Below are 20,295 nucleotides of genomic sequence, written 5' to 3'. Positions count from 1 at the left end.
CAATCCCACTTTGGGGATTCTATATACTAAAAATAAAAGCACTAGTATATAAAGGTATATGTCCCCAGAGCAGCATTGTTTATAGTGGCAAAAACCTGACACAGCCTAAATGTCCTCTGGAAGGGAAAAGATAAAAAATTATGGGACATCAAGAATAATTACATAGTTACTAAAAAGAATGAGTCAGATCCACAAGTAATAAAATCAGTTCGCAGAATGAATTTGTGAGAGAACACAGAAATGTGCAAAAGGACACACACCAAACTCTTAACATTAATCATCTGATGGAGACAGGTCTGAAGAGAGATTAGCTTTTTAAAATGTATCTCTGCATTGTTTCCCTTGTTATAATGAACATGCATTATTTTTGAAGTAAAACAATCTAATGATGGAAAAAAGTGAGAAACTAACTAATAATTTATCAGCAAATCAACAAGCACAGTGGAGAGGAGAAGGACCTGCTTTAAAGGCACCCACGTGAAATATTAAAACAGCAGTAAGGTCCACACAGAGGCCATGGAAAAGAGACAACTGAACCAGGGTCTGCCTATCTTACCAAGAGGGTAAAGAAGTTTGGGTGTTTGCCTCCGCCAGAGAGTTCCATCTTCATGGGAGATCACATCATGGGGCTTGTGCTTATAAAGTTCATTGTAGAAAGACATCTTATCCAAGAAACTATACACCTGCCAACACACAGAAAAAAAAACTCAGCCACACATTTACCAGGGGGACATTTAAGGGGTCTTTCCCATCTGCTTTTCTGCTCTTTTAGCCAGACTGTGTGGCCAGCCAGACTGTGCTGACTCTCAAACTTCTTACAAACCCATCCCTGTGACTTTTCTTAGACTTGCCCCTGCACTCCTTGTCAAATCCTTATTATTCTTTAACACCCAAGTCAAGGCCCCCCTCACTCCACAGAGAGTTGCCTCTCCTGAACAGTATGGTCTTTACCACTCAGATGACATTAGTTACATACCACCTGGCTTTATTACTTATTTCTTAGACCCCTTACTCTCTTCCATCTAGATACTAAGGGACTTCACATTTTGTCTCACTCCCACAATACCTAAAACAGGTACTTAATAAAAAGATTTAAATTTAATTTTCTAGAACTGATGCACTATCTTTGGCATTTTTCATTCAACCTCAGACTAATTCTTGCCATGGCAATGAAATTTCAATGTGGAAAGCAAAAAGGATCCTAAAAAACATCTCCTACTCTATTTAGGCATCTAACTGAACAACCTACCTTCTTGGCAGTAGACTTCCCTGATACGAGGGCTTGTAGCAATTGCAGGAGTGGGGAGAGGAGATGGGGAAACATTCCACATACACTGTCCAGAATGATCCCAAGACCAGAGGTTGGCTCCTATGATGGAAGGGTAGAAGTCACCGACCTTCACATTATCCATGGATTAACACATCTCTGAACTGCCCAGCAATCATAAGTGAAAGTAAAAGTAATCCCTTCCTTTAGGTAGACATCATTCCTCTCTAATAATTTAAGACTTCCACGTTTCCACTGAAAAAGGCTATCAACAACTGATTGAGTCAGGACCTGAGGAGAGACTATTGCTGCCTCCAGTGACCTCTGCCGTCCTCTCCATAGGAAAACACCATTCACCTGTGCATGACCTGTTTCCACTAACGTGAAAAGCACCCACAACATGTCAGCAGATAGCACCACACACACGAGCAACATATCCTCAATCTGAATTTTGTTTCCCACCGGCTTCTCCCTGGAACACTGATTCTGTAAGACTGGATAGCATCTCAGGAAAAAGAGGATAAGATATACAGGCAAATCAGTCAGGCCACAGTTTAAGGGAAAACATTTATTCATCAGCTGGACCTTGAGGCTTGAGGCCGTTAATGGTAAGACTAAGTACTGGTGAGAAACTGTTCTCTCCAAAGCCATATTCTTACTCTAAACCTGTTACAATATTCTGAAATTTCTTAAGACACAATTACAATCGCCCAGTGGTACGTTCAGGAGTTATAGCACTACTGGTGCCTGAGACTCTCAATGTAAAAAAAGAGTTGACGGGTAGGAGAGAGAACACACTGGTTAATAATGTGGACTAGGGACTCAAGTCAGACAGAACTAGATCTTGATCTTGATTGTCTAGTTGTGACTAGCTTGGGCAAATCACTTCACATCTCCGAGCATCACATTTCCTCACACGCAAAATGGTGATGATAATAATACTACCCAATCCATAGACTTTTGTATAGATTATATGAGAAAATAGACTTAAAAGCTTAGTATAAGACCTATCACAAAGTAAGTGTTTAATAAATTCTTCTGCTACAGAGAATACCATAGCATGGCTCCCTCTGACATACTTACTGTTCCCCAGAACAGTTCTGGAAGAGAAGGGTCTGCCAGGACTTCACAGGCTGTGTCGATTACATCCTGTTGGGGAGGGAAGAAGAAAATGCTTATTTTCCCTAGTTGAACCAGTCCATCTTTTTTTAACTGTATTCTGTTAAAATAAAAACATGAATAATACCTTCATATAGTATGTCAGAAAGAATTCTGGGATTAAAAAGTAAGGGATGTAATCTTAATCTGTTGTATGATGTTAGGCAAATTAACCTTTCTGAACTTCAAATTCTAAAATGGTGAAACTATTATCTGCTTCACAGTGTTGTCATAAGGATTAAATGAGATAATGTACGAGAAAATGAACTGTGAAGTTTAAAATGCCGTGTTAATGTGAGGTACTACTAGATTCAGCTAAACTGTGCTCCTAGAGGTCAAGAATAACGCCTTTTTAAATTTTTCATCCCCAGCACCTGGCACAGAGTTTGGCACACACTGGAAATCTAGTGAAGGCTTATGAAATGATTTATTGAAAAAATTCCAAGTACTAGGACACCTGTAACCCCAAAATGTTAACACCAATACTCCAGGCATATAGTAGGGTCCAAATGTGACCAGAATTTTGGCAAAGGATGCGAAGCTTGTTCTATGCTCCTAGAGCTTTGGAAATTGAGTCTTTCAATTAACACCAATTTCTTTTCTCTCCAATGATAAGAAAATATTCATTTTCATCAACTTAATCAATTTCTTCGATTTCCAAAATAAGTCACTCATCATAAATGAATACAATGACTTAGTTATAAAGAACTCCCCAAATATCATTTCCCACTGAAAGGAACCAGGGCTCCTTGGAGAAATGGCAGATTCCAGGTCTGGGGCAAGAATCTTCTAAGATAATCTTGCAAGATTTTGTCATATCAGAAAGCAATAGAGCTATCAAAATGTGTAAGGGAAATGTCAAACAGATTCAGAAGCTAATCTGAAAAAGCTCTTACTGGCCAAAGATGGGGCAACCTGAGCCTAAGAATACTAACTGCAGAAAAACAACAAACAAACAAAAAATGAAAAAAGAATAATGACTGCAATGAATTAAAACACAGCTAATATGTTTAAATCCATGAGTTCACAATGCCATGTAAAAAATAAAAAAACCTCAGTAGCCAACTTGGGATGCTACTAAGGATGCTAGGGAAAAGTGGTAAATACAGGAAAAGAAGCGTGTACAGTACTCTATACCAGAGTATCAAATAGTTAACGAGAGAGAATTTCTTTTTTTTAATTGAGAAATAATTGAAATATAACATTATATTAGTTTCAGGTGCACAAGATAATGATTTGATATTTGTATATATGGTGAAACAAATTTCTTTTTTATAGCAATGTTCCAACCAGTAAACAAAAGAGGAAAGATAATAGAGTCAGAATAGTGCCATTCCGTAACTCCTAAGGAACTAATGGATCTAGACAATGATATGTCTTGTGGTTACCATAGTGGACAGCACAACTACAGACTAAAAGAAATTTGACAGACTTATCAACCAATAATGTACAGATCTTATTTATTTAGATCCTGATACAAACTTATGATAAACTTATGACATTTATAATTAGAAATTTGAACCCTGCCTTGATTATTTGAAGATTTTTTTTTTTAGATATGAGAATGGTTGTGAAATTTTACTAAAATATTCATATTTACTAAATGATGTCTGGGATTTGCTTCAAAATAACCAAGGAGGAAAGGGGCAGAAATGAATAAGATCAGCTGTGCATTGATAATTTGGAAGCTGGTGATGGGATCATTAGACAATTTTTGTCTCCTTTGGAATAACTTTGAAATATTTCATTTTAAAAAAATATTGCACAAGAATATTAGCATCCACAGCTGTTTGGGACACATGCACTACAGAGTAAAAAAAATAGGTTACAAAACAGTATATACATTGTGATTCCATTTCTAGGGAATTATTATATTTTTATATTTGGAAGGGAACACATCAAAATGTTAACATACGTTATCCTGCAAGGTGGGATTATAGTTTTTTCTTTTTATCAGCACTTTCTAATTTTGTAATCATTAATATGCATCATTTTTATAATATAATAAGTGGAAAACAACAATAAACAAATCATACTTGAAGTAAATGGGTCTGTGTTATATCAGCTTCAAAGAGGTATCTTAGGAAGATGATTGCAAAGCGGGGCAGTGTAGACAGTCTCATGAAAGCCAGAAACTGACCTGCTGATTGCCCAGTGTGTGCAGCTCCAGCGAGGTCAGAACAAAAGAAAGGAGTCCATAGACACACATGCACGCGGTGCTAGTGGTACACTGTAATGACAAAGGAGTCAGTGGGTAATTCTGAGTGACACCACTCTTTTCTAGACTCAGCACAATCCCATCACATTAATATAGTCTCTGTAAACAAATGGGAAGAGAACCTGAGGCTTCATAATTCCTAATTTGGTCCCAAGACCAGGAAGACAAAGGGAGAAAAGAGAAAGCAGGAACCATAAATATTACAACATAGTCAAGAATAACATCAAAAAGGAACCATTTTCAAAATGATCGAAGTTTTTGTGGGGAAGAAAACCACCTCCAGCCTACAAAAAGGATAGAGTCTCTATGTGCTGGTATGAATGATGCAGCTGCCTGAACTGTCACCGAGATAAATCAACCAGTGACAACAAGTTGGCTGAGGTTTCCTTTAGCATGTCAAAACAAGCTGATTAAACTGTGTCACTCAAATTAAGTCCCAACACAAGACTCAAGAGAATTTCTAATTCATCCTGTACAGTTGAATGAATCAGCCCCCCAAAAAGATTTCTCCCGTCATTATGACCAAAGCTATCTTCTAAGAGATACTAAATGGCGCAGCATAACATACTGGCAAAGAGTCAGACATAGTTCAAACTGTATCCACCATTTACTGCCAATTTATTGTTTCTGTGGGCAAGTTCCGTCTCCCTCAGTCTCAATTTCCTAATGTGTAAAATAGGATGATAAGCCCTAGTGCACAGAAGTATTTTAAGGATGAAACAAGATATTGTACAGAAAGTGCCGAGCACGTCTGTCACAGTAAATGCTCTATAAAGGTTAGTTACAAACTATTATCATTATCCATGTCCTTGCCAATTACTATTATTATTATCATGACTCATTAATGAGCTTCTGCCCCGCTCTTTGCCCACTCTCATGCTCAAACACCAATAGCCCGAGCCTCACATCATTTCCCCCACTGGCCAGTGAGCGGAGTAGTCGGGTCAAATACTGAAATACATTCAGCTGGATGGCTGTGCCACCTATCTTCCGGACAACACTGCTTGTCTCTTCTGGATTCAGGGTGTGACGGAGGAGAGCCCAAGCCAAAAGCACTGGGGTGTGATGTGGAATGTCCCCGAAGGTCAACATCAAACGGTCCATATCCTAATGAAAAGAGAAAACAACATCTGTGTCACTTAACAGAAAGGGTCAAGACCCTTCCAGAGGATCCTTCACCATGCTTAATAAGTCTTCCATTCATCCTCAGTGGCCCCTCTCTCCCATTCTGACATTTTACTCTTCCCAAGCCACAGCCACTTCGTTACTAGACCCCTCAATTACTCTTCCCTTTACCCCCCGTTTTCTCTGATTTTAAGTACTATTAAGATGATAAAATACATGTTCAAATAGAGACTCCTTAGAAAATTTCCCTGATCCTTCTAGAACTTTCTCAGATCTCTCCTCTTTTTCTATCTTTCTGACCATCCCATCTCATGTTCTTCCCCTTTCCTCTTCTTTCACAGGCTCCATAAACGCAGACAATGGCCAAGGTTCTGTCCTTGGGCCTCTTTTGTCCTTATATCATCTCCCTGAGTCACTCTACTTGTTCTCACAGATCCAACTCTCACCTCTGTGAAAATAACTAACAAATCTGAGACTTCTTCCAGATCCAATTAACTTCTTAACAATGTAGAACCACAAATTCCACAATAAGGAAAATTTCATGTGGCAGTATAGTTGAGTGGTTAAAAACTTACTACTAACTACAAGCCATCTGAAAAAATTAAGAGGCTGCTCCAAGTTCACCTGACAAATAAGCCCGTCCTGGGCAAACTGGTGCAGTTCTCTTCTGTCATCCAAAGCACACTTATGCAAGGATTCAATATCCATGCCTTCCACCAGGATAAGGGCACTAAAGTAGCTGGAAAGAAAAATATCATGGTGTCATACATGCTACTCTGAACCTCAGTGGAGACTAAGGTGAAATGTAAGACACTTTAATGTCAAAAAGGTTGAGTTATTTTACATTCTTTTTTCATACTAAGACTTCTAAATCCAATATGTATTTTACACTTCCAGCACATCTCAATTTGACCAGCCATATTTTATTTTTTATTTTTTGGCTGCACCACTCGGCTTGTGGAATCTTAGTTCCCCGACCAGGGATTAAACCCAGGCCCTCAGCAGTGAAAGCGCAGAGTCCTAACCACTGGACCACCAGGGAATTCCCATGACCAGTCTTATTTTATTTTTTAGTTTTTATTTATTATTTATTTATTTTGGCCACATCACGCAGCACGTGGGATCTTAGCTCCCCGACCAGGGATCAAACCCGCACCCTCTGAAGTGGAAGCGCAAAATCTTAACCACTGGACCATCAGGGAAGTCCACCAGCCATATTTTAAATGCTTGGTAGGCTCATGTGGTTTCTGCCTTCAAAGCACAGATCTAGTACTAAAGGTTTCTACAGCCACCAATTATATCTAGGCCAGATCAAATGTCTAAATGGTCAAGTGTGTATTTTTTTTTTAAATATATTATTTATTTATTTATTTATTTTCGGCTGTGTTGGGTCTTCGTTGCTGCTCACGGGCTTTCTCTAGTTGCGGCAAGCGGGGGCTAGGCCTACTCTTCGTTGTGGTGTGCGGGCTTCTCATTGCGGTGGCTTCTCTTATTGCAGGGCACGGGCTCTAGGCACGCGGGCTTCAGTAGTTGTGGCATGCAGGCTCAGTAGTTGTGGTGCATGGGCTTAGTTGCTCCATGGGCATGTGGGATCTTCCTGGAGCACGGCTTGAACCCGTGTCCCCTCTATTGGCAGGTGGATTCTTAACCACTGCGCCATGAGGGAAGTCCGTCAAGTGTGTACTTTTGTTCACAGAGGAAACAGGCCTCAAAATGTGGATATACCCATTTCCATAAAATTCAAAGTACATAGACTATGACGTCAAAGAGGGCAGGGAATAAATACATCTCCCCTATTTATCACTGTCTGCTTAGCATTTGCACAGTGCCTGGTCTACAACAGTTGCTCAACGAATTTTTTGTAGAATAAAAGGATGAACTCTTAGATGAAAACAGTAAGTAAAAGAATAGAATGTGATACTTATTTTGAGAAAAGATATCCCTCTCAATCCAAGTCTTCACTCCCTGAATGACCTAGAACATGGTAGTACACCCATTTATTTCCCCACCCATTAAGTGAAAAGTACACCTAGCCCCTCCCTTCACCCATTCACAGGACCACGCTAATATCAATGCTCTAAACTCTAAACATTGTACAAGTTCTAAGACCTCAATTCAGACTTACCCAATCCGATCCACAAAAGGATCCATGGTCTCATCTACCAGGTGCCTGTTAGTCTGCCTACTACCAAATCCTTGCTCTTTAAACATCTTGGTTAATACCAATAGGTCCGTAGGTGCCATCTCAAAGTATGCATAATAAAGGAAAATAATTTCTAGCAGCATGGATTGCTCCCGAAGGCACTGAACAAACCAGCGAGACACCTGGCGCTCAGTCTGCACAACCAATGAAGAAAAATGGGAGAGAAATAAAGTCGGATTTTAAAACACATTTAAATCCTTCGAGTTATTTTTATTAGGTAAAACATGTATAAAAATAAGATTAAAAAAAAAAGTAACCCTCCCTACAATTCCTATTGCCCAGTCATCCAAATCTATCCCCAGAGGCAACCACTGTTAGAGGTTTTTGTCTTTCCTTCCAATAATATGCCACACACATTCATTCATTCCGACTAGTAGTTTGCTGGGGGCCAGGGGTCACAGACTAACTGCAAACCTACTGGATAGACAGAAATGTTCTATCAGTATATATTGATCATGAAGGTGGTTACTGCATGTAACTATATACAACTGCCAAATTCAAACTGTACACTTAAAATAAATGAATTTTACTGGATGTAAATTATACCTGAATAAAGCTGAGGGATGCTACAGATTTGTCATTTACACAGTCATTTCATGTAGGTGTGAATGTATCTATAGGATAAACTCTTAAAGTGGAACTACTAGGTCAAGAAATATGTGCTTTTCAATTTTTAGATATTGTCATAATGTTTTCCATTAAAAAGTATACAAATTCAAACAGCAAAGTATGAGTGCCCATTATCCCATCCCTTGGATGTGAGTGTTGTCATGTAAATATGTATTTCATTTGTCTGTTTTTCTGTTCGGTTTTGCTTATTGACTTACAGGCGTTCTATTTCAAGAACCCTTTATGCTATGAGTTTGTCTTTTGACTTTGCTTATAGCACTATTTTTGTTTTTTTGCCTTGTAAAAGTTTTTGATTTGATGTTGCCGGGTTTATCTTTTCTTTTTTCTTTTATGGCTTCTGAGTTTTACTTTAGTTTTATTTATTTACCTATTTTGGCCACATGGCACTTAGTGCTCCGACCAGGGATCTTAGTTCCCTGACCAGGGATGGAACCTGTGCCCCATGCAGTGGAAGCGCGGAGTCTTAACCACTGGACCGCCAGGGAAGTCCTGTGTTTTACTTTAAAAAGTCTTCTCCAATCCAAAAAAATAAAAACAAAACTACCTCCCATGTGTCTTCTAGTATTTTTATAGTTGAATTTTAAAAATTTATATCATTGATATCTCTCTGATTTTCTTCTGGTAGAAGGAATGAGATAGAGATACAGTTTGATTTTTCTCCAGATGGCTATCCAGTAGTTCCAACACCATTTATTGAATAACCCAACACTTCCCCATTAATTCAAAATGCCACCTTTATCATACACTAATTCCCTATCAGCATTTGGTCTACACTAGACTTTCTACTATGTGCTATTCATCACTCTATTTATTCATGTACCAATGCCATGCTTTAAATTATTTTAGTCTTATTATCTAATAAAGATGATCTTCCTTTCTGAAAAACTTCCTGGCTATTCTTATTTATTTTTCAAATGAATTTTAGAACTAGCTTGTCTAGTTTCAAAATAAAAGGCAAAGCAAATACTTGTTAGTATTTTTTCTAGGATCACAGTAAATTTATAGGTTAAAATAAGAAGGACTGACACTTGGTGCTGAGTCTTTATTTTCAAGAAGGCGCCATGCCTTTCCATTTGATTATGACTGTTTATATCCTTTTAGCATTTTAAAGTTCCCTTCATTTAGATTTTGGATTATAGTAAGCTTATTCCTGAGAAATTTATGCTTTTGTTGCTATTACAAGTGAGCTCTTTTCTTCTACTAAATATTTTAAGTAGCTACTGTCTGTATTTTGGTTGAATTGTTTTAATAAACGTAATAATAATAATTATTTCAAAACAAAAAAGGTCATGTTCTAATCTATAAATCTATAAATGCACATTGGTTTAAGATTTAGGATAAAACAATTAGACTAGTGTCACACACTTAATAGATAATGATAATAAAGAAGGTGAAATCTTGGGTTTAGAGTTTTATTAACCACTAAGAGAATACTTCAGGTAAGAAAAAAAATAAATTAACTTGAGAGACAAAGTCAAGGGGAAGGTCCAAATTAAATACCATTAGTTAAAGTCAATGTTTTGATTCATATCACATGTTTAAACTGTTCTAAAGAATGATAATTTATAAATGTTTTAAGTTCATAGGTGAATAAATAATTTAACCTAGAGCTCTATGAGCAGATATACAATTCTCCTGAGCGTTACAGGAGGGCCCAGTAACCACATACCATGAGGTTTCCATGTGTCTCCCATGTTGGTGCTTCAGTTTTATAAAGCTCTTCAAATTGCTGTCTATATTTTGTAACTAGTTCCTTTTCCAATTTATCAACACAGTCTGCATATTCAACCTTAAAAAAGAATCCAAAACAGTAACTTATATCTTGAGTAAAAGGTAAATATTCAAATGAACAGAAATATGAATAAATTATAAAAAGGACTGAATTTTACAGGGTAAAGAGAAACAAGAGGACTAAATGGGCTTACCCTATAGGGATGTCTTTCATCTTGGAAATAAGTGAGAAGGTGTAAGACACAACGAAGAATACAGGTTCTTTCTTCATAGTAATAATCTGCAATCTGGGAAGAACCCAAAGATTCAAAATCAGTTACTCACCTTTGCATAGAAGATATTCAATTAAATTTATTGATTAAAAAATCACTTAAAGATGTGAATGGGGGACTTCCCTGGTGGCGCAGTGGTTAAGAATCCACCTGCCAATGCCGGGGACACGGGTTCGAGCCCTGGTCTGGGAAGATCCCACATGCTGCGGAGCAACTAAGCCAGTGTGCTACAACTACTGAGCCTGCGCTCTAGAGCCCGGGAGCGCAAACTACTGAAGCCCACACACAGAGAGCCCGTGCTCCGCAACAACAAAGAGAAGCCACTGCAATGAGAAGCCCACGCACTGCAACAGAGTAGCCCCTGCTCGCCGCAACTAGAGAAAGCCCACGCACAACAATGAAGACCTAATGCAGACAAAAATAAATTAAAAAAAAAAAAATGATGTGAATGGAAAAGTTAGATCTGTATAAACAATCACAGAAATGGAAACAGTGTTAGGCCAAAAGAAAGCAAAAAACCTTCATGAACTAGGATACAAGTAAAGTTATACAAGATAAAAGGAATTATTTAATGATATAAACAAGTTTTCTAGCATGATTTCGCAGTTGGGTGTTCAAGTAATACCCAATGCTATAAACTGACAGGCCAGGGACTTCCCTGGTGGTCCAGTGGTTAAGAATCCGTCTTGCAATGTAGGGGACGCCAGTTCGATCCCTGGTCAGGGAACTAAGATCCCACATGCCACGGGGCAACTAAGCCCGCATGCTGCAACTACAGAGCCCACACGCTCTGAAGCCCACAAGCCACTAGAGAGCCCACGTGCCACAACTAAGACCCAACGCAAGGCTTCCCTGGTGGCGCAGTGGTTAAGGATCCGCCTGCCAATGCAGGCGACACAGGCTCGAACCCTGGTCCTGGAAGATCCCACATGCCACGGAGCAACTAAGCCTGTGTGCCACAACTACTGAGCCTGCACTCTAGAGCCCACGAGCCACGACTACTGAAGCCTGCGTGCCTAGAGCCCATGCTCCACAATAAGAGAGGCCACTGCAATGAGAAGCCCGCACACCACAATGAAGAGTAGCCCCCGCTCGCTGCAACTAGAGAAAGCCCGCGTGAAGCAACAAAGATCCAACTCAGCCAAAAATAAATAAATAAATAAATAAATTTATTTTTAAAAAAAATGACCCAAGGCAGCCAATAAATAAATAAATAAATAAATAATTTAAAATAAATAAATAGACAGGCCAAATACATGAAAGCATATATAAAAATACCATTAGTATATGTCCTAATTGCTTGTAACTGATGTACCCTGTTCTCACTAAATACCAAATAGGAAACTACTTCAGAAGTCATGGTCAAATTCCATGTTAAAATGAGATCCTATGCCCACTCTCACCAGTTCTATTCAACACAGTATTAGAAGTCCTAGCCACAGCAATCAGAGAAGAAAAAGAAAAAGTATCCAAATTGGAAGAAAAGAGGTGAAATTGCAATTACATGCAGATAACATGATACTATACATAGAAAACCCTAGGGCTTCCCTGGTGGCACAGTGGTTGAGAATCTGCCTGCCAATGCAGAGGACATGGGTTCGAGCCCGGGTCTGGGAAGATCCCACATGCCGCAGAGCAACTGGGCCCGTGAGCCACAATTGCTGAGCCTGCGCGTCTGAAGCCTGTGCTCCGCAACAAGAGAGGCCGCGATAGTGAGAGGCCCGCGCACCGTGATGAAGAGTGGCCCCCACTTGCTGCAACTAGAGAAAGCCCTCGCACAGAAACAAAGACCCAACACAGCCATAAATAAATAAATAAAAATTTTAATAAATAATAAAATAAAAAAAAAAGAAAACCCTAAAGATTCCACACAAAAACTACTAGAACTGATAAACAAATTCAGCAAGGTAGCAGGATACAAGATTAACATACAGAAATCTGCTGTGTTTCTTTACAATAACAATAAAATATCATAAAGGGAAAGTAAAAAAAAAATCCCTTTTAAAATCACATCTAGAGGGCTTCCCTGGTGGCGCAGTGGTAGAGAATCTGCCTGCCAATGCAGGGTACACGGGTTCGAGCCCTGGTCTGGGAAGATCCCACATGCCGCGGAGCAACTGGGCCCGTGAGCCACAATTACTGAGTCTGCGCGTCTGGAGCCTGTACTCCGCAACAAGAGAGGCCGCGATAGTGAGAGGCCCGCGCACCGCGATGAAGAGTGGCCCCCGCTTGCCACAACTAGAGAAAGCCCTCACACAGAAACGAAGACCCAGCACAGCCATAAATAAATAAAAATAAATAAATTTAAAAAAAAAATCACATCTAGATAATCAACAAGGACCTACTGTATAGCACAAGGAATTCTATTCAATATTCTGTAATAACCTATATGGGAAAAGAATCTGAAAAAGAATGGACACATGTATATGTAAAACTGAATCACTTTGCTGTACACCTGAAACTAACACAACATTGTAAGTCAACTATACTCCAAAATAAAATAAAAATTTTTTAGAAAGAAAAAAAAAAAGAAAATCTCACCAAAAAACTTAGGAACAAACCTGACCAAAGAGGTGAAAAACTTATATGCTGAGAATTATAAAATATAAAACACTGATAAAGGAAATTGAAGATGATTCAAAGAAATGGAAAGATATCCCATGCTCCTGAACTGGAAGAATTAATATTGTTAAAATAGCCAGACTACCCAAAGCAATCTACAGATTTAGTGTGATCCCTATCAAATTACCCATGACATTTTTCACAGAACTAGAACAAATAATCCTAAAATTTATATGGAACCATAAAAGACCCAGAATTGCCAAAGCAATCCTGAGGAAAAAAAAACAAAGCTGGAGGCATAACCCTCCCAGACTTCAGACAATACTACAAAGCTACAGTAATCAAAACAGCGTAGTATTAGCACAAAAATAGACATATGGGGACTTCTCTGATGATCCAGTGGTTAAGACTCCACACTTGCAGGGGGCGTGGGTTCGACCCCTGGTCAGGGAAGTTCCGCATGCCATATGGTGCGGCCAAAAAAAAAACAGACATATGGATCAATGGAACAGAACAGAGAGCCCAGAAATAAACCCCCACACAGCTACAGTCAATTAATCTTTGAAAAAGGAGGCAAGAATACACAATGAAAAAGACAGTCTCTTCAGTAAGTAGTGCTGGGAAAGCTGAACAGCCGCATGTAAATCAAGGTCGAAGATACAACATTTCCTCACGCCATACACAAAAATAAACTCAAAATGCCTTAAAGACTTGAATATAAAACATGATACCATAAAACTCCTAGAAGAGAACAAAGGCAAAACATTCTCTGACATAAATCATAGAAATGTTTTCTTAGATCAGTCTCCCAAGGCAACAGAAATAAAAGCAAAAATAAACAAATGGGACCTAATTAAACTTACAAACTTTTGCACAGCAAAGAAAATCATAAAACAAAAATACAACTTTGGGGGTGGGGGGAGATAAAGAAAGAAAGATAAAGAAAGATAAAGAGGGCTTCCCTGGTGGCGCAGTGGTTGAGAATCTGCCTGCCAATGCAGGGGACACGGGTTCGAGCCCTGGTCTGGGAAGATCCCACATGCCGCGGAGCAACTGGGCCCGTGAGCCACAATTACTGAGCCTGCGCGTCTGGAGCCTGTGCTCCGCAACAAGAGAGGCCGCGATAGTGAGAGGCCCGCGCACCGCGATGAAGAGCAGCCCCCGCTTGCCACAACTAGAGAAAGCCCTCGCACAGAAACGAAGACCCAACACAGCCATAAATAAATAAATAAATAAATTTAAAAAAAAAAAAAAAAAAAGAAAGATAAAGAAATTTAAAACTTCAAATTAATCCTACTGCATTTAAAAAAGCCAGCAATGCTCAGAACAAGGTCAAGAATCTGTTGCCCAATTTTACATCAAAGAATGGAAATGGTGACTAGCACTGACCTTCAGGATTAAGGCCTGGCTCTGCCTCTCATCTTGCAGTACCGTCTGAAAGAAACAAGCACAAAGAGCCATCTTATTAGCAAAATCAATTAACAAAGAAAAAGGTGAACATCTTTACCTTACCCTTCAAGATTATAACTGCCCGTTCATTTCTGGATACATTTTTTTACCTAAGTGTATCCAAGTCTGTGCTCAAATCCCTGCCCCTCTCCTCTGGCCTCAAGTTTCTCATATATAAAATCAGGGGCTGGAAAGGCTAGATGTTGTCTCAGGTCCTTTTCAGCTCTGACATCCTGCGATTCTATGATTAACATGTCAATCTTTGACCTCTCGGCCCCTCCAAGTCTGAGCACAGACCTCGACTTAAGCATATGTTTTTTAAAGCTTTACAAAGTCTTTCCTGAGAATGGCTGTATCTGATCACCTATCTCTGTTGCAGAGAACTGGTACCAAAATTCTGAATTATCTAAAACCAACAAGGAAAAGGATAAAGGCAGGAGAAGGGAGCTGGACGTAACTACAAACCTTTAGTGAGTCCCGAGTACCTCTGTAATCCTCTTGAAGGTAACACTGGAGTAACTGCACACTCTGTTCTTCATCAAGACCCTGAAAACAGAGGTTACAAGGGAGGAACAGCCACCTCAGGTCAGAAACCACAGAGAGCACGCAAAGCAATCTAAAGATTTGTTCTCTAGAATGAACACGGAACTTGAATAAACAAAAATTATTTTAAAAGATTTCACACAACATAATTTTAACCCAAATAGAAAAAAGGAGCAGCCACTGACATGTAATTTACATGCCAGTTAAACTTACATGTCAGAAACAACTGTGCTTATTCACCAAGAACATTAATATAGCAGCAGGCATGATCTGGGTTTCCAAAATGAAAAGGAAACAGCTACATAATTAAATACAATCTAGGCGACTTAACTAACACCCCAAGTATGCTGAAGAAAACTCTATGATATGCAGTAAACAGGGTCAGGCAACTTGACTTGTGGCTTGTAGCAAGAAGAGGTGCAACTTGGGCATTTTTGAAATATAATATGCTCAATTTAATCTTTAAAACTGAAATAAACTGAATTTTCACTAACAATCACTAACAACAAAACCACGCATATCCACCCTGCAGGTAATAAACAGAGCCAGTGCTAACTTTTACTCACCAAAAACTTGCTGATTCTTAAACCCAGTTCCTTCAGTGGTGAAGCTACATCTTTATTAGCTTTCACTTTTTCAGCTGAATTTGGACTATGAAAAGAACAGTGAATCATTTCCTCATTCTCAATGACCCTCTAGGGGTTGAAAACAAAAATATTAAAGATATTTTTACCACAGACCTTTTTCTGCCTTTTGGGTGCCTATAAAATACACACACATGCGCGCGCGCGCGCACACACACACACACACACACACACACACACACAAGTTCATCTCTACAGACTTTATAACACAAAACTATGTCTAAGTAATAAATACAGTATATGTTACAAACTATAGTTATAACTATATTATTTGTAGATCTACTTAGTTACATTAATTATTTTTGATCCTTATAACTATCCTGGAAGGTAAACATTACTATCCCCATTTTACAAATGGAATTACCAACACTTAGAAAGAATAAATAACTTACCAAAAATCCCACAGCTAATAAAAAGTTGAGGTGATTTTAAAACCAGGTCTGTTAGTATACATACATATATTATCTATATCCACTGAGAAGGCCTAGAAGCTATGACATTCCAGTAGCAGCGAGCACACCCAGCACCCAGATCTTTATTTCTAATACCATTCTCTAACAAAAGGTATCAGGACTCCTTGGAGAAATGGCTGATTCTAGAGCTGGGGTGGGGAAAATACTAGATGAGCCTGGAGCATCTTGTAATGCCAGAAAGTAAGAAAATACTCAGAAAACAAAAGCATGGGGACACGTCAAAACCTCAAAGAACGCCCAACAGCCAAAGCTGGAACAAAGTATAAACAAAGTATGAAATACATGAGTCCATAATGATCTAAATAAATGAATGAATGAATAAATATATATATAAATAAATGGGGAAGAAGGGAAAAATCTTCATTACAGAAGGAGTCCCAGTAACACACATATATGCTACCCCCTTCAGGAGGTAGTTTAATTTCACTACGCCCACACACTGCAAGCGGGCTATACTGAGTGACTCACTTCCAAAAAACAGAGTAGGGAAAGAGGAAAGAGTGACTTTACAGAAGAGATACTTGGCAAATGCTACCTTACACAAGTGAGCAAGGTTAACATCACCAGTGACTTCATGTGGATAACATGTATCCTCTGCCATGATGTGATAAGAATGGTACTTCACCTCAGTGTATTCTTTCCAAAAACCCACAACCTCAATCTAATAATGAAAAAAAAAAAACAAAAATCAGACTTCCAAATTGAGGGTATTCTACTACAAAATACTTGACCAGTCTTCCTCAAAACTATTCAAGGTCATGAAAACCGAGGAAAGACTGAGATACTGTCACAGCTAACAGCTAAGGAGACATGACAACTAAATGCAATATGATACCCTGGGCTGAATCCTGGAACAGAAAGAGGACATTAATAAAAAAGTTTAAAATGTTTAAAAATCTGTGTTAAATTCAAATTAAGCCTGCAGTTTAAAAAAAAAAAAAAGTCTGTCAGACTTTAAATCCCATGCTACTACAAAGGGAACTTTTGTCTTTAAAAAAAGAAATTCATACCACAAATGCCCATTCTGTGAACTAAAGCATACTGTTGTTGGATTTTTTTTTTTTTAGAGAGACTCTCACATTTCACAGAAAATCCACAACACAAAGGCTAGTATAAAGTTAAACAATAAGGTCTGAAAGAGGCAACACAGAATGATGATTAAGAACACAGACACTGGAGTAAGACTGCCAGGTTCAAATCCTGGTTCTACCACTTACTAGCTGTGTGACCTTGGGCAAGTTACTTAACCTCTTTGTGCCTCAGTTTCCCCATCTGTAAAATGGAAACAATAATAATAAAAATACCTACATGTGATAACACAGTGTTTATCTTCTTTTTTCAAGTCCATATATTCTGGATACATAGTAAAGTATTTACAGATAAAATAACATGATGTCTGGGAGTTACTTCAAAATAATTATGGGGGAAGGGTTAATAGATGATCAAAAAAAGAAAGTTCTTCACTAAACTAAGAGAATGAAGATGGAAGGCGAAGATGTAATAAAATCAACAGGTGTTCAGAAGTAGAAGGGAAATGAGGGCAGCTTGAGAACTATGATGCATAATAGAATGAGAGCTGGACTAGGAATTAAGATAAAAGAGTCTTCTTTTTTAACCACTTTCTATTTTATTATTGTTCTTTTCCACTGCCGAGCAAAAACAATCTATATATTCAAACAAAGAACAAACACAGTACCTATCTCAGAGGGCTGTTGTGAGGATTAAATAACTTACCGTAAGTCTACTGCTTAGAGCAGTAACTGGTACATAGCAAAAAATACGTGAGTGTCAGCTGCTATTTTGTGTCAGCATTGTTCACTGCTATATCCTAGCATTTGGTGCTGACAGTCTCTCACACAAACATGATGGACTGAAATAAGTATTAGGAATCTTAATTGAGTATTTAATAAATCCTCATCCCTGGATACTAGGGTTATACAATGGATTCAACAATACTGCATTTCCAGAAGGAATTTCCTTTTCTTCAAGAGAGAGAAAAAAATGCGCCCTACTCTTTTTCCCTGGTTAGCCAAATTATATACCCTCTGATCTAACTAACCCAGTAATATCACAGAATCCTACATGAGGGTGGTTTCATCTATGTCAGTTTCCTCAGGGGAATTACTCAAATGAGACCCACAGAATAGCCATACCTGGGAGGTTTATAGTAAGAAAGCCCTTCTAACAGCCGCTGCCAATGTTTATTCAGCTCTGCCTCAATCTGATTCTGGAAAAGAAGGAAATTATACAAATGCAATTTTAATCAGATTCCAGGATCACACTGAGGATAACATATTCCTTTGAGTCTTTCTAATATGCATTTTTCCCCACAGTTGAAATAATTTTGAATATAGAATTCTGTAGCCTGCTTTTCTTTGCTTAACATTCTAACATAATGATTTAACCTTATTATGAAAATCTTGATAAATATCCTTTCTAGTGGTTGCATAATATTTTATCAAGTGGCTAGATCATAATTTATTTACCATTCTTCTAATGTTAGATACATTTAAGCTGGCTATAATTCTTTATTTATATGAATAACACTATGGTAAACAGCTTTGTGCCCAAAACAATTTCTTTCTTTTAAAATATATTCTCAGACGTGGAATTATCAGATGAAGGCATATCAAAAACTGTTAAGACTCTAAAAATGATGTTAACATTCATTATGTTAATTACAATAACAACACTAGTAATAATTATACGTCATCTTAACACTTTAGCCTCACAGAGTCAGAACACTCAGGGATCCAAATGAAGAACTGTTCTTTATTAATTATATACTTGGAAATGTCCTAAAAACCTCAGCCTCTGTGACCTAAGCAGCTAGCTAAACAGAAAAGGAAGAAAAGGCAAGTCAATATGAGACAGAGAAAAGGCCTGAGAATCTTTGTTAGCCTATGGTAGTAAAATGGTGTTTGTACCCCTACTCTCAGCAGCCAGTCAAGCAGCATTGGTATCTTTTCAGAAAAGGAATCACTGAGGTACCAAGAAAAGTGGAGATTTAGAAAACTTCAACAGCTAGGCTATAAGACACACTGCATTTCAGCAAAGAGAAGTGGGGAATGCATAATGCCTATTTTAGGAATAAAATAGGAATTAATTTTAGGAATAATAAAAGGTGTTTACTTCCTATTTCAAAGAGAAGGGTATTTTTGGTAATGTAAACTACACAAAGAACCACAGAATCCATTCAAGAGCACACCACTTACCAGTTCTCTCAGAGCTGACCTTCCAAGCAAAATTGTCCACAGTTCTCTACTACTCCTAAAAAATGACAGAAAGCAGAGGTAATCTTGCTCTTTCGGAAAAATATATATATATATTTTAGAATTAATGAAACACAGTAATTAATGAATTACAGTACATCTTCTATGCTAAGAAGATGCCTCAATTTAGTATTTCTATCTCCTCCCTTCTCATTAAAATGTAGTGACCAGGGCTTCCCTGGTGGCGCAGTGGTTGAGAATCTGCCTGCTAATGCAGGAAACACGGGTTCGAGCCCTGGTCTGGGAAGATCCCACATGCCGCGGAGCAGCTAGGCCCGTGAGCCACAACTGCTGAGCCTGCGCGTCTGGAGCCTGTGCTCCGCGACAAGAGAGGCCACAATAGTGAGAGGCCCGCGCACCGCGATGAAGAGTGGCCCCCACTTGCCGCAACTGGAGAAAGCCATAGCACAAAAACGAAGACCCAACATAGCAAGCAATCAGTCAATAAAGAAATCTTAAAAAAAAAAAAAAAGTTGCTTAAAAAAAAAAAAGAAAAAAATGTAGTGACCAATAAGGAACAAAAATCCAGAAAAAGACTAATCTATCTCAGGACCCCCATCACCTTCAGAAAATTTTCTAAATACATGACATAATGCACTTTCTCAATCCAGTACTAACAGTCATTATGAATGGCACTACGTTCATTCAATCATTAATGAATACCCACTAGGTACCACATGCAGTGCTAAATACAGGAGATAAAAAAACACACGTGAGGAGTGGGACCAGGTCTTGGTGTCAAAATGGC

The 20,295-nt window shown here is 38.5% G+C and overlaps 1 protein-coding gene across 3 annotated transcripts in view; it reads right to left on the bottom strand.

Moving 5' to 3' along the window:
* Nucleotides 1-20,295, bottom strand: part of NUP188 (nucleoporin 188) — a 40,435-nt gene that overhangs the window by 18,684 nt on the left and 1,456 nt on the right. For all 3 annotated transcript variants that reach the window (XM_057548196.1, XM_057548198.1, XM_057548197.1), the window contains exons 2-15: nucleotides 19,491-19,545; nucleotides 18,429-18,502; nucleotides 15,725-15,809; nucleotides 15,081-15,161; nucleotides 14,556-14,600; nucleotides 10,527-10,619; nucleotides 10,271-10,390; nucleotides 7,894-8,105; nucleotides 6,393-6,507; nucleotides 5,550-5,750; nucleotides 4,566-4,655; nucleotides 2,351-2,416; nucleotides 1,250-1,369; nucleotides 557-683 (exon numbers count right to left, since the gene is read on the bottom strand). In XM_057548196.1, the coding sequence (XP_057404179.1) occupies nucleotides 557-683; nucleotides 1,250-1,369; nucleotides 2,351-2,416; nucleotides 4,566-4,655; nucleotides 5,550-5,750; nucleotides 6,393-6,507; nucleotides 7,894-8,105; nucleotides 10,271-10,390; nucleotides 10,527-10,619; nucleotides 14,556-14,600; nucleotides 15,081-15,161; nucleotides 15,725-15,809; nucleotides 18,429-18,502; nucleotides 19,491-19,545 (1,484 nt within the window). The remainder of the gene's footprint in view (nucleotides 1-556; nucleotides 684-1,249; nucleotides 1,370-2,350; nucleotides 2,417-4,565; nucleotides 4,656-5,549; nucleotides 5,751-6,392; nucleotides 6,508-7,893; nucleotides 8,106-10,270; nucleotides 10,391-10,526; nucleotides 10,620-14,555; nucleotides 14,601-15,080; nucleotides 15,162-15,724; nucleotides 15,810-18,428; nucleotides 18,503-19,490; nucleotides 19,546-20,295) is intronic.

Source organism: Balaenoptera acutorostrata, chromosome 6 (assembly GCF_949987535.1).
Source record: "Balaenoptera acutorostrata chromosome 6, mBalAcu1.1, whole genome shotgun sequence".
NCBI classification, from domain to species: domain Eukaryota; kingdom Metazoa; phylum Chordata; class Mammalia; order Artiodactyla; family Balaenopteridae; genus Balaenoptera; species Balaenoptera acutorostrata.
Note: the sequence above shows the minus strand (reverse complement) of the source record. Positions and strands in the feature narration are given on the sequence as shown.